We start from the raw sequence: 15,151 nt of genomic DNA, 5'->3' as shown, positions 1-15,151 counted from the left end.
TACAGTCAGCGGATATCTGTAACAGGTTCCAGTACAGGAGTACTGAGGCCTGGCAATATTCTGGCAATGCACAGCAGTCCAGAGCAGGTCTAAATAGGAAGTACTGGAAGTTCATAGGCTGTTGGAATCATGTGAGCACAACTGTAGTGCTAGGATTGGTTCAGAGTCTCAAGGGGAAATCCAATATGCCCATGCATTCAGCTGATTTGTGTACATTCATGTTTGTGCAGCATGAGAACACCGCAATGGAAACAACGATTTGTGGAGAACGATGATATGACCACACAGAGTGCGGTATAAAAGGGCCAAGACCCCCAATTCATGACAGTAGGTAAATGTCTGCTTCCTTCTTCAAAAAGGCAACCATGTTAATGTACAAGACTGCAGAGATGGAATAAGCACAAGTTTGCTTTATTCTGTTGTCATGATGGTAACAAACATTTCCACTCATCTGCAGTTTTTTTAAAGGGGCGATAATCAAGTACACTGATCATACATAAAAGACTGGAACAGATTTGTAAAATGTATATCCACTTCAAAATATCCTCATATGTATTATAAATTTCATTTATTCTGGCATGATCAGTGGTTCCCATGGCCAGGCTGTCCTTAGTATAGAGTTCTTGTTTGAACCATTGATATCGCATCCACTTCTAAGCTCATCTGTTCCAACCACCATCAAACAACCAACCGCCAAACATGCTTTAGGGCAGGACTTGCCAACATTACAATTGTGGGCACAGTCACATTATATGCTGTTCCCCAGATGATCACCCTTCATGCGACTTGCATCTAGAGTAATGCTATCACCAGTACTACTGGCTCTTCTCCGATCTTGTCACATTGGGAGAAAGACGTACAAAGCCTCACACCGGAAGACTTTATAATACGACTCCCAAGCCCGGCCTCTTGTCCGGTCTACCGGAGGAGACCACACAAGGTCCATAAGCGTCTCGACGTTGCAAGTGATAGATTACTAGCCCAATAATCTGCTATACTCTGAAAGTGCCGAGGACTTCTTCACCCCGTCCCAGATCCGAGCAGCATAATGGAACCTAAATTTAAAAAAGAAAAAAAAACAACATTTAACAGATTGTTTAAGTTGTTTATGGAACCTTCCTGATCTGGCCGTACACTGCTTCTGTACCAATGTTCTTAATGTTTATATATAGTGAGACCTCTGACTTTACCTAAGACAATTCCCAGTCATCTCTCAACAGTTCGTGTTTTAAGAATTTCTGAGCTATTGTTGTGGGACAGTGAGAACACACAATGCAGTGGTCCAGATCACATTCTGCATCATGCCACAGAATGCGACCAATTTGTACGTTCCGCTCAATATACAGCAGGCGTAATAGGTCATCACTTTCTATATAAAGAATAAATTAAACACACAGTACATGACCATAGCAATTACACTAGGAAGTAATAACCACAAATGAGTTAGTGATGAGTTGGTTCTGTTTTACTTGTATCTCAAAGTAGGATCTTATTGGGTGTTCACAACACATGGCTCCGATGGCCAATCCGAAATTGCTATAATTTGGCAATAAGAACCGACTTAAACCCGCTCACCACTAGAAATTATATTTGTATGTAAGTAAGTAAAAAATTATATTCTATGGACCTAAAGATGGCGCCCCTCTCAGTCAGCTGGGGGCTGGTGAGAGAATCACCAGGCGTAGGAAGGGGGCGTGCGCACGAGATGCTTGCGCGCCCCATTCCGACGGAGCTCACCAAAGCCTTCCCGTCTCCCTGAAGCAGAGACGGGCAGGCTTTCCGATCCCCGCCACCGAGTGACGCTTGCGTGTGCCAGTCAGATGGAGCGCCTCACCGCCAGTGGGGACATTCTGGCGAGCCCTGGAGCTGCAGGAGAGGCGCTCCATCTATAGGAGTTACATGATTTTGTGTAGAAAAATGGCTGATGCTGTGTCTGTGTGACCTTTTTACAGGCCTTAAAGGATGATAAATTTATGTTCTTCATTAAACTGATTGAGCATCTGCCAGTGTGTGTGTGTGTGTGTGTATGTGTGTGTGTGGGCTTACCAGTTTAATAGATCGGTGTCACAATAGCTTTAATAGTGCAAGTGTTCCTTTGAGCAGGCCATAGATCATCTATGCCAGGCATGTCCAAACTGTGGCCCTCCAGCTGTTGTGAAACTAAACATCCCAGCATGCCTTGCCATACTGTTATCATTCCCTAATAGGAAAACTGTGACAAGGCATGCTGTAGTTTCACAGCTGGAGGTTTGGACATGCCTGATCTATGCCGTCTATGGAATTTGCAGGGTTTTTTTTTGCTTTTTTAGCTTGCTTTCAATGTGGAAATGACAAAGCACTTTCACTAACAGAAAATATAAAGGTGTGTACTAATACCCATATAAAAAGGAAAGAGCACTGCATCATTTCTTTAGTTGAAAACCCCACTAGATGGCAGTATAACATGTTTGGTTTACCAGTTCTTTTCCGTCAGGATGGTATGAGACAGCTGCGGTCGGGACATAGACATGATCTGGCTCCGGAGTTTACTGATCATAGTGTGGAAATTGGGGTGTCCTTTATATCCAGGCAGGAGAGAGAAGAGCGAGTTCCCCGTGGATCCTACATAACACAGGAAAAGGAAATGTCTGATAAAGTAACACACTGGTTGCTATGGACACTTCTATAAACCCGCACTTTAGTTAAATATGTCCCCCAGCCCTTGGCTTACTGCTGCCTCCATTCCCCACCTCACGTCATGTTAATGCCTTGCCACAAAAAAAAAAACAATGTGCACTTCTAAAGAAATGGAAAACAGACTAAAGATATAAATGTCCAATTCACAATACAATTTAGGAAACATTTCTATCTTCTCAGTTTCGAATAATATTCCTAATGACTACGCACACGATCAGTAGAGGCTAGACAATTAGAAAATGTTGGTGCACAAAAAGTTTTATTGAGATATACCGCACTTTCTTCAACTGGACTCAAGGCGCTTTACAGACATCAAAACAATGCACATAATCTGCATCCGCTAAATTGTTGAATTTGCGGCTGTTTTCACTGATCCACAGGTTTTCCGACAGTCAAAAAGATTGAATAGGTTCAATGCAAATTCGACCTACTCTTGTTGAAGTACCAAAATATCAGCACACATTGAATACCCCCCCCGATAGTTTTTTAGGTTGGGGGACTCGCAAGGGCAAAATAAGAAATTCTACAAATAAGATACACAGTTGAAGCAAAATCCCCAATAATGTGGCTTGCGCTGGCTAACTGAGCAGCCCCTGGCAACACAACTACCTGCCATCAATGACCGCAGGTATTTGAATATCCCCCTTAGTGTTAAGGAGACCTTACAAGCCATTAACAACCGGCTATACCTTACATTTAAAAATGAGATAATAAACCTTTGCTCACACCGATACATATTTTTATTTTGTAATAAAGATGTAAAACTATATGAGGCGTTTCAGACTCCTTTGTTTCGCTTCCCTACACTGTCCTGGCCACAATTGGTGGAAATCTTGGCAATCATGTACCTGCTCTGGAAACCGCCTCATCGGTATCATTCTCCATGGCCGGGATAAGGAATAAATTCACCTCCGATTCCAGGAAGTCGTACGGTAACCCGGGGAAAATGTTACAGTCCAGCATGGAGAGAGTGCCTGCGGCAGATTAGACAGTTAATACATTATACAGCTGATGTTAACCAAGTAATGAATAAATTACACATACACAGGGACAATGGTCTCTATGTTGTTTTAATATCTGTCAGACTAGTTAAAGCCTGTCAAAATGACGGCTACTTTCACTTTGAGCTGTAACAGTTTTTAGCCCAAAAATTCTCCACCCCACCCCAAGTCTCTATCTGCTCCCACCTCCAATATCTCCCTCCACTACCTCTTTCCATATCTAGGTAATATAAACCAGATCAGTGTCCCTACAAAAATTGCCTTCATTTTGTTATTTCTTTATTAACCACTTAAGTGGTATGCCCGGAGATTTCTCGGGCTCAGCTGCGCTGCCGCAGTGGGCTGTCCCGGAAAATCTACAGGCATACCACTAAAATGAAGGTGTGCGCCAGTGGTGTCCAGGTGTGCACCACACCTTTCTGGGCACCCCCCCCTAGTGGCCTAACTGATGTCCTCGATGCCCCGCACCTCTCAGCTCCGGCGTTTGTACGCCGGAGCTCCCCTGCCCCCGCCGCCATTAGTTGTAGTGATTGACAGGTGGCAGGCTCGGGGATGTTCAGGGCGGCTTGGGGGAACCAGGGTAGTTCAGGCACCCGAGTCCTCCTGAGCAGCTGCGAAACATCCCCGAGCCTGCCGCCTGTGTGATCACACTGACAGGCGGCTGGGGCAGCGGCGGTAGAGGAGCTCCGGTGTACTAACGCCGGAGCGAAGGTGAAAGGGGAGGGGGAGCAGTGGGGAGGCCTCCGACGACCTGTGGTGGGTTTTGCTGGGGCAGGACAAACCTGCCCTGGTAGGTTTATCCTGCCCCAGCAAAACCCACCACTCAAGGGGTTAACAGTTTCTTATACAGCGCAGCAAATTCCATTGTTCTTTACAATTGGGCACAGATAAAACTGGGTAATAACAAACAGTAATAGAGGTAGGAAGTGCCTCATCTTTCAGCACACAGAGGAGTAATGTGGTCTGTCATAGAGGTGAAAAGTAGTTTATTACACTACATTATGCATCAGCTATAGGACTCTATAACTAGACTCTAGAGAATTCTGGGTTTCCAATAGACGTTTCTAAGCTGTACTGAGGGCCAAATAAAGGACATCACTAAGTACTGTTTATGTAAAGTGTAGATTTGTGGTTCTTAAAATAAACTTGGGTTGCCGTATAGAATGTATTGCCTCTATCCTTTGTTATGGTCCTAAGTTATAAACGAGTGAGCAAATGACTGGTTATACTATTAGTTTAGAAATAATTGCCATTTTTCTGTAGCCCAAGCCATGGGTGAGAGGGTACCTTTGAAACGCAGACGAGAATGAAGCATTAGTTTATCAATCACTGTGTGCATCTGCTTCAGGCTCCTGGGACAGAAATCCTCCCTCCTGGCTTTATTCTGGATGAACACTGAAAGACAAGGCATTCAATGCAAGGACTCTATTACTGTAACCGAGACACAGGTATGAAAAGAGAGAGAGAAAAGCAGAAGATTTCTAAAGAACTTTTATTTGCTGTTTGGAAATAAACTGACATCATTTATTTGGTGATAGCTATAGGTATGAAATCATGCCCCACCACAGGTTTATGTATAGACTTTGGGTTGATAATTTTATGGATGGAAATAGCGCCACCTTCAGGAAACAAAGAGCATAAAATAAGCATTCAAGGAGTAAAAGAAAACACAATAGAAGTTTTGTCACAATGGGGTAAATATATGAAGCTTGGAGAAGTGGTATCTATCCCCATAAAGAATGTTATGTGCAAGGTGATTATGCTCCAGCCAATCAGCTTGTAAGTGTTAATTTACATATTGGAGCCAATTGACTGGTGAATTATCGCCTTGCTCCGAGCTTCATTCCATTACCCCAAAGATGTTGACACTGAAAGGAAGGACAAGCTATACAGGGCAGTGGGGAGAAAATAACTTTCCTGGGGCACCTAGCGTAACAACTTTTATCTATGCATAAGGGACTCACAAACAAGACCTATAGAACACTCTAAATTGTTTCTGGTATATTTCTGGATCATTAAATGCTATGGAAACCAAATACAAATAATCACCTTCAGGTGCGTAACTGCTAGAGGCAATGGAGACCCCTGCCTCTGGCCTCCAAGCCCTAAAGCGACACCTGTGTTTCACAGCTGGATCCAACATCCAAGCCTTAATGTATATGGGCCTTAACTGTACAGATGAAGTGCCTCTTACTTGGCCAGGTCCTGGTGATTCTATCGCCAATCACCAGGGGGTGTGGTATAGGGACCCCGACAATCATTAGTCCGACGTCGGGATCCCGACTGGCCGGACCCTGACAGCATGGTGAGCGCAAATAAGCGCCTTGCGGGCTCGCTGCGCTCGCCACACTGCAGGCACGGTGGCTCACTACGCGAGTCACCTATTCTATTCTCCCTTTATGGGGGTCATGGACCCCCACAAGGGAAAATAGCAGGTGGCCGTCGGGAACCCGGCTGTTGGTGTTTTGACAGTCGGGATCCCGACTGTCAAAACACCAACAGCCAGTGAATGCCTGTTGGGATCCCAACTGTCGGGACCCCGTCTGGCACCCTCACCAGGACCCGTCATAAGATGGAATGGGGTTCGCGAGCATGAGACGCTCATGGCCCCCGTTACGTCGGAGCTTACCGCCACTCCCCCCATCGGAACCTGCAGCCCCCTTCAACCCTGCCGTCTCCCTGAAGCAGAGACTGGCAGGGATTCCGCTCCCCGCCGCCGCGGGATGGGGACGTATGTGCATGCGAGATGCTTGCATGTCCCTGGCAGATGGAGCGCCTCTCCACCAGTGGAGCGGATCTGGCAAGGACTGGCGCTAAATGAGAGGCGCTCCATCTGTACTTGTTCATTGTTAGTTGTGTGCCTACTAGCTGAATGCTTAAATAAGTATACACTCAACTAAAAATGTGGTCTATTTTTGAATTCTAAAAATGAGTATTTGGTTCTGTGACAATAATGTTCCAGATATGCTGGATGCCAGAAGAAACAAGGACTCTGGAATTTGTTAGGGGTCTTGTTTTTTTTAGATTTGAATACATTTAAGTCCAGTTTTACACTAGATTACGGGGCCTCATTCAGGGTGGCTCACTAGCCAATCGTCAAGGCTTCTCTGAGCATTGGGTAACCCTACCCCCCTCCCCCAATATTCAAAGAAGCCTTGATGATTGGCTTGGGGGGGCTTTAAATATATTTGCAAATATATGCAACCAAGATCTTGGAATTCTATTACCATGTACATTTAAATCTTATTCAGTGTGCTGGGGAAAGTTATACAGAGCGTCAGCTCATGTGTACAAGTGACTGCAGGGTAATGTATGATTAACCCTTAGAGCCCGCACAACTCTCGCCCAACCTTGTACACCCGGCTGTGAATTACACCAAAGGGGAGTGTGACTCACCAACATGGGGGTAGTACTCTATGCCTTCATCTGCCCCCGATGAGCCGCTGGACTCGTGGCTGGGAGACGGTGTAGATGGTTTCAGCATCTCCGCTGTCTGGAGAAACCTGCCAATTGAGGATAACAGGTATCAAATGTATTACAACTTCATGGGTGGCAATATTTACTTATATACTCTGTACTTTAATTTGTGGGTCATGGAGGTCTAATCAGCTACTTGCCATTAAGTGCAGCTCCCAAAATCTACAGTATAAATGGTGTTATTTCTGCGGTTAGACATGCAGGGAGCTGGTCTCTTCATTACTTAAACAGACTTTTTACACCCAGATATAGAAGGCTGATCCACAGTTCCTGTCAATGCCACGGATGTGAATGACATCCTTGAACAAATACTGCTAGGCGGTAATCCTTATCTCATGGACTGCTGCCGCCAGATCTACATGGATCCATCTGCATAGGGATCTGGCTGAGGTTTTCTTTTTATACACGGCCCCAACTCTTGGATGACTTCTTGCGTTTTTGTTCATTTAAAAAAAAAATAATGTGGCCCCCACTGGGGTGAAGGTGGTGTCTGGAGGACAAGGGACAGAGGGCTACTAGGTAAACTAATAGCATACCCAACACTGACTAATGCGCCATTATTAGCCTTTATTGAAATGGGTCCAGCAGGGAATGGAATGAAAGAATAGCAGCAAGGCTGTCACAGACAAAGAACTCAAGGAGTTTGGGGCAAAATAGAGGAGAGTGATGGGTCGGTAGTAGCGATGCCAATCCCGGGGCATTTTTTCAATCCCGGGATACGGGATTGAAAAATGCAGATTCCCAGGATTGAGTTAGTCAATATAATGACGAACCTTAATCCCCCTCTGTCCCCCCCCCCCCCCCAAACCCAGTGTCACTCACGTGGCCATTGGCGCAGGAGCCCGGCAGTGGTGATCAGGAGGCCGGAGGCTTTGATTGGGAGCGGGGTGGGGGTGGTCTGGAGGCAGGCAGCTGTGCAGGATCCAGGCAGTTATGAGGTCACCTCAGATACCGGGTGGTGGGTGGATTAGAAGCTGCAGACTGGCTGCGCAGAGTGATCTCTGACATCATGTCACGCTGCGTGCAGAGCAGTGCACAGGGTTTGGGAGCAGACTGGCAGCGTCTGAGCTGGTCTCTCAGCGCTGCCCGGTATTAGATTTGCGCAGGCCAATCCTGGAATTGGCAGCTCCAATCCCAGGATTCAAATCCCGGCGTTTTTAGAGCAAAATCCCAGGATCCCACCGATCCCAATACCGGGATCGGCTACCCTAGTCGGTAGTTCTAGAGTGTTGGGATTAACAGTAGACTTTTTAAGAATATGGGAAAAAGGACATGTTTGAAGGCAGAGGGGACATGAGGGAGAGATTGAGGAGATGGGGGGGAGATGGGAACAGGCAGAAGGAGAGAGTTAGCCGGTGGAGTTGGGAATGGGTCGGGTCAAGTGGGAAGATGGAGGACTGGATGAGGGTCATCACTTCCGCTCCAGGTACAGGTGATAAGTGTACACAAGTCACATAACACATCTCACCGGTACAAGTTGAAGTCAGTGAACCAGTCCTGGACCACGATGACCACGTGACAAACCGTGAACAGGAAAGCCGCCATCTGTAATGACTGCAGGCACAGAATGGGAGAAAATACTGGGCAATAAAGAAACACTAAAATGCTAATAACTGTCCTCATCGCCCTTATTCAGTACATAGGCTCACCTGCATTTCCACATAGGTATGAGGCAGATTATATTCAGGAGGCAACTTCCGGTCATTATTTATCAAATGATCCAGGATTGCAGGACTCAGAATGGGCTGAAAATAAACAGAGGCTTGTTTGAAGCTAGAAATCGTGTTTTACTCACGTCGTAGTGAGGCAACATGTGTACGTAATGTTATCTCCGTCATCCAATAGGAGGCGAGCCTGCCTTCAGTCACCCCCTCACTGGTCTCCATACAAATATGTCCCCAATACATCTTTTATGCAGCCCCTCTTGGCACATAACTGCACCTTTATCGCAACACAATATGACTAATACCTTTTTTCCACTAGCAGAAATTGGGGCAGATTCTCTAAGCTTCAAAAGTGATAAAGCGTAGAGTGATAAACAGCCAGCCAATCAGTTCCTGTGTGACATTTTTCAAACACAGTCTGTGGCATGGCAGGTAGGAGCTGATTGGCTGGCTGTTTATCACTCTACATTTTATCACTTTTGAAGCTTAGAGAATCTGGCACATAACCCGGTAATCTCGCGGGTACGCGCATACAACCGGGATTTCTGCTAGTGGAAATGCTCCCTGTCAAATAACCCAGTTTGTATTCCCCGTCAATCCAACCCAGGTAATCACCAGGGTAATACCCAGTTAGCACCCAAATTCAAGGGTGGTGGAAACGCTTCCTAACTGGGTTATTTGACTGAGAAAGTTAAAATCTTCACTGATTAATGCTGCTGGGGCGCTGGTGAGTGATGTCATCACTCAGAGCCCCGCAGACAGTGCACATGGTAGGGAGGACAGTGTTCTGTGCACATGTGCTGCATGTCTGTCCTCCTCACTTTCCCCTGATGCACCACCATATGGCAAACATTTTACATGTCTTGTATGAAAACACTTTTGAAAGTTTTAAGATTGAATTTTTGGGAGTAAAATAAAAAAAATGTTTTTTTTTTCAAAGAAATTAGTGTGGTCTCTTCTTTAATATGGAAATCTTTTTTTAAATGGTGGACCTTTTGGTGTGATGGTGGCCCTGTTTTGTGACCTCCCCTGGTAAAGCCCTTTAAAAAGGCCTTTTCTTATGTAATCTATAGGAAAAAAACAGGCCTTAGTTACCCGGGTTAAGTGTAAACGGGGCTGATCCAGCAATTTACAGGGTAGCACTGCAGTGGAAATGTGTCTTTTACCCATGTCCAAACTGGGAACAATTTACCGGGTCTGACCCAGGTTGCTAGTGGAAAAGGGGTATAAGATGCACCAGTAGAAACTGCAAGTTAATGTGACAAATTATATTTGTGCGCAACAGAATTTCTGAACCTGTACACAAAGTGCTACAATGTTGCAGAGTTTTCTTCTGTGTCCTAGTCACATTGCATTGCGATTAGGATGCATTTTATGCCACACAAGATGCCCGGTATTAGCAGAGCTGCATAGGAACTGGCAGCTCACTCTGCATGTGGTAGTGAGGATAGATGTATGAGAGGACGCATCTAGTTTCATGCATGTTTCATACAATCAGGTGCAAGGATGGAAGTGTGAGAACCCTACCTGCCTATATCCCAGGGTTTCCCAAACTTGGTCCTTAAGGCACCCTATCGATCCAGCCTTTAAAAGGCTATCCAGTAATACATCAGTCATTTTGATTTAACCATCTGTGGTTATGCAGGAATATCCTTACAACCAAGACTGGTGGGGTGCATCGAGGGCAGTGTTTGGTAAACCCTGTTCTGTTTTATTTCTTCAAGTATTCAGGTCACCCTATCGGGCCTGTCCTTGCCCACACTGGTCCCATGTTGTGCCCTTTCTGGGCCATTACCGTCACTACCCTGGTTGACCCACCGAGACCAGCATTAGGACAGACCTTGGTGGGGCTATTGCTACCTGGAGACCACAATATCACCTCTATAATCTATCTCCAACTTCTGATGGGAGTCTTAATAGTCAGCAAGTGCTGGAGGCCTTAAGCATTACTGGTCTATGCTTTCCTAGGAGTAGAATAATCTGCCACCCAGAGCATATACGCATACAGTGAGGAAGTCACACAGTACCAGCCGCCAGTTCTACAAGCCCAAAGACCAAGACCTTCACATTAGTAATAGTTAACAATTGCCCCATTGACAGTTATCAGACACTTATGGACAGGTATTGAAATGTAAGAGTGTAGTGCACTGCTTACAGGACAGAAAGGAACAGGGGAGGCAGAAGCAAAGAAAATGAAGCAAAGTATACTCAACTATAACCCTTTGCAATAGGCGTATATGTTAGGATCAGGGTTGACTCTAAAGGCCCCCATACACTGAGACAATTTGGTCCGATTGCGGCCAATCGGGCCATTAAATCGGACCAAATCGGCTGACCCTGACATTCCGTCAGGTCCGATGTGCGGTCCCGTGCGCATCGGACTCGAGTAGTTTGTCGGCCCTGCTGGCTGTCCGACCACCTGTCCTGGGACCTCCCTCCTGGCAGCGACACGGGCGGGAAGCATGCGATCCATCACAACAAATTTTGACGGATCGCATTCGTCCCTGTCGCTCGGGAAGGTCACGGGCAGCTCACAAGGTACAGGGTGTCAGTACACTGCTGCGAGACATCACAGCAGTGTATGGGCACCTTAACTTACTAATCCAGCAATGTCCTAGCTTTATGATCTGTATCAGATTCTATCAGAAAAATGTCCTGGAGATTCAGGAGGGGTCTCAGCTCTCTAAGCAGGCATGTCCAAACTATGGCCCTCCAGCTGTTGTGAATCTACAAGTCCCATCATGCCTTGTTACAGTTTTGCTAATAGTGAATGCTAAAACTGTGGCAAGGCATGCTGGGATGTGTAGTTTCACAACAACTGGAGGGCCATAGTTTGGACATGCCTGCTTTAAAGAGCAGAGACTCCTCCTGAATCTCCAGGACATTGTCCTGATAGAATCGGATACAGATCAGAAAGCTGGAACTGCGATAATTTGAGTTACTCACGAATTGTTGCAGTTTGGCCATGACTGCTCTAAAGCAAACCTGACCCACCTGCGGCTGTCCAGCTCTTGTGAAAGTCACAGCATGCATTGACACAGTTTTGCCATTTTGGAATGCTAGAACTGTGGCAAAGCATGCTGGGATGCATAGTTTCTTAACATCTGGAGAACCACAGGTTGGCCAGTCCTGCTCTAAAGGATCCGGGTGTAGAAATAGAAGACATTTATCATTATCATGTAATGTGTCAGCACACAGCGCAGTCTGCGAAGGTCAGCCTGCCTGGCGGCATCCTTCCTCACCTGCGTGTCCAGGTAGATGATTCTCTCCTGGCTGATGAAGAAGTCGATGCCACTTGTCTGGTTCCCAGCTCTCTCCCTCACCTCCTGGCTCTGCATCCTGAAGACGTACGACCTTGAAGCCACCGAAATGAGATTAACCAAACATATGAATAGGTTGCATCATCATCTCCGTTTGTATTGAAAAGAATCTTCTGGACCAATAATGAAAACATTATAAACATTAGATCTAAGATGACCATTTGTGACATTGGGGCAGATTTATTAACTCGGTGAAGTGATAAAGTGTCTTTTATCACAGGCCAATCAGCTCCTAACTGTGAAGATAGAGGCTTGGTTTGAAAAATGACAGGTCGGTCAGTGATAAAAGCCAAACACTTTATCGCTTCACCGAGCTTAACAAATCTGCCCCGTTGTTTTTAGGGAGTTACATGTGTAAGTGATACGAATGTAGCAGCCACAACCTTCATGCACTGGAAATGTGGACAGGCTTTTCTTTTACAGTAATATCAGGAACTGGTCTGACCTTTCAAGAGGCATCGGCTCTACAACCACACCCCGTACAGCTGAATGTGCCAACACCAATAAGGTGTCCAATTCTACAAGAGTAAAACATGGGCAGGATTTATTTTTTAGTTCATTAGTATAACCGGTAACAGTAAAAACAAGTAGCCTAGATGTAACTAGATCTGACCCCAGGGTCAAAAGTTCGACATGGGTTTTTTTGTCCCAAAATGTTGACATGGACACTATCTGTATGCTTTGGGCACACTATTATATTCCCCCTCCACGCCCTAGTGGATGGTAGGGCATGAAATACCACCTGTCGGCACATGTTGGCTTGAAAAAAAAGAAGGGAAAAACCCCATGTCGACCTTTTGACTATCCACTTTCCCAATGTCGAACTAATGCTTGTGTTGACCTTTTGACCTTGTTGACCTAAGACCTGTTGACCTTCAGTGGTCGACCTAAGTTGTGTCAACCTAAAAACCGTTTCCCCAGTGGTTGACCCAATGTATGTCGACCTTAATTGAGTAGACATGGTGACCATATTGCATTACATGTTTGGTGTAATATAATGAAATACGGTCACTTTATCTTCCTACTACAACCAGTCGCTTGAAGCTCTTTTTTCCTGCGGACTTAATGTATATTGGACAAAAATGAAGACTTACAACACATGATTCCAGCTCATTACTGTTAGTTGCAGTACATTTCCGTTTTTGGTGTACAATTGCTCTATATACATTTCCGGGTATTTATATGCGTAAAAAAAGAGATCTTTATTGATAGATAAATTTTTAAAAATACAATATTAAAATATATTGCCGTGCATGTTCTCCAGCTCTATCACAGCAGAGCCACTGAAAGAATGATACTAGGGTACAGCAACAATCTTATTCATGGGGAAGAGAACAAGCGCTAAGAATAAAGATCTCATTGGCATCATTTACAGTATGTCAAATAATCCATGCTTCTCCTGGTCATGTTTACGGTAACAAGATGAGAATACTGACAATAACCCACGCCAATCTGTGTATTGCCCAATCACTGGTACAGCATGGAATCCTCACCTCTGGTCATCATCTGGGGAGTTAGCGGACAGAAGAGACATCATTGTGGACTTCCCGGTGCCCTGCAGTCCAAGGACCCCGACCACAAGAACATCGGTCTGATCCAGCAAAAACTGAAACGTGAAAAAAAAATGGTATCACGATGGTCCCGCTGGCACACAGCAAATGTTAGGGCACTAGCGGATAATCAAGCTAAATATGTATCTGAAATGGTTGTTGTGAGAACATTCACTTGCACTCAGCTGTTTAGCAAACGAGTGTCCTATATACCCACCAACTATTTTGAATGTCTAATGTCCAAATGTATGTCGCTATTATGCTGTGGCAATTATGCCTGACAAGATCCCTTTATTACTAGCCAGCACAATAAGCTAGATACATGCCGAAGCTTATTGGCTAGGAGACATCCCTACCTCAATAGCACTGTCACACCAGTTCATGTATTCATCGACCAGCTTGATGCTGTGTTTCATCTTCTGGGGAGGCATTAGCTTGGCCTGTCCGAGCACAGCTGTAAGGATGAAAAAGGAAACCGATGAAACCATTAAGCCTGGGCTGGCCAAACCAGTCCTTGAGACCTACCAACAGGTCATGTTTTCACAGACCACCAAAGTGGTGCACAGGTGCAGTCATTACTAACAGTCGCATTTTCAAAATGTGCTGCATTCATTCCTAATTTATAAAAAAAAAAAAAGACTGGATGTGCTAGATCTTTTCTAGTAGAGCAGAATGGAAAATACAGACTAGAAATCTTCATAGGGAGACATTAGGCTGCGGTGCACTGGGAAAAAGTGGTCAATGGAAGGGAAAAAAAAAATGCACCATACATCTGAGAGGGATTGGGTAATGAAACGAACGTCCTTTAAGGATTTTAATGCTTAGGATTTGTGTCTTCTGAACTCCTCATGCTAGGTAAACTATAGCTTATAAAGCTATACTGCGAGTAACCAACACTTACGATCCACATTACCACCGGCACTTGCGGAAGCACCCATGCCTCGGTTCTGTATCTGATACACTGGTTGTGTGGGGCGCTGCCCTTCCTTCTCCGCCTTAGCAGAAGCGGCAGTGGGTGGTAGGCTTGTGCCCTCTGCAGCCGGGGCTGGCTTTGGCTCCTCCCTAGCCTTCATGAGTACAATAGGCTTCTCAGGAGCGGCTGGGGCTGGAGCTGCGGTTGGCTTTGGCTTGGAACAATAAAAAAAAGAAAGTGAAACACACAAGAGTGGCATCAGAAAACCTATTTGAAAAAAAAAAAAAAACATTTATAACTGAAAATTGCTATTTGTTTATTTTAAATGGAATCTAGCAATAAACAATTGTTTTTATTCAGGTTTATAAGCAAAACAACAAATTTCGGTGACATCACAATCATAAAATTGTAGCAAATCTCAAGCTTAGGTTTCTATACAGTCCTAATAAAATGAAACAAAAGACCGAAACAATAGATCAGTTCTCTCCCTGCTGTTTGTATAATGAAAAAAACCCTTTACCCTCAGGAACTTTCCTGATCTTAAAATGTG

At 45.1% G+C, this 15,151-nt stretch overlaps 1 protein-coding gene across 4 annotated transcripts in view; it reads right to left on the bottom strand.

Moving 5' to 3' along the window:
• Positions 1–390: 390 nt before the first annotated feature.
• Positions 391–15,151, bottom strand: part of SMG9 (SMG9 nonsense mediated mRNA decay factor) — a 19,070-nt gene continuing 4,309 nt past the window's right edge. For all 4 annotated transcript variants that reach the window (XM_083162317.1, XM_083162320.1, XM_083162319.1 and 1 more), the window contains 11 exons: positions 14,590–14,815; positions 14,045–14,142; positions 13,632–13,744; positions 12,061–12,172; positions 8,804–8,899; positions 8,623–8,708; positions 7,074–7,180; positions 4,965–5,072; positions 3,525–3,650; positions 2,457–2,601; positions 391–1,055 (listed from right to left, as the gene is read on the bottom strand). In XM_083162317.1, coding sequence (XP_083018443.1) covers positions 977–1,055; positions 2,457–2,601; positions 3,525–3,650; positions 4,965–5,072; positions 7,074–7,180; positions 8,623–8,708; positions 8,804–8,899; positions 12,061–12,172; positions 13,632–13,744; positions 14,045–14,142; positions 14,590–14,815 — 1,296 coding nt within the window. In that variant the 3' untranslated portion in view covers positions 391–976. The remainder of the gene's footprint in view (positions 1,056–2,456; positions 2,602–3,524; positions 3,651–4,964; positions 5,073–7,073; positions 7,181–8,622; positions 8,709–8,803; positions 8,900–12,060; positions 12,173–13,631; positions 13,745–14,044; positions 14,143–14,589; positions 14,816–15,151) is intronic.

Source organism: Crinia signifera, chromosome 19 (assembly GCF_055691185.1).
Source record: "Crinia signifera chromosome 19, ASM5569118v1, whole genome shotgun sequence".
In the NCBI taxonomy this organism is placed as follows: Eukaryota; Metazoa; Chordata; class Amphibia; order Anura; family Myobatrachidae; genus Crinia; species Crinia signifera.
This window is presented reverse-complemented; position numbering and strand designations above follow the sequence as displayed.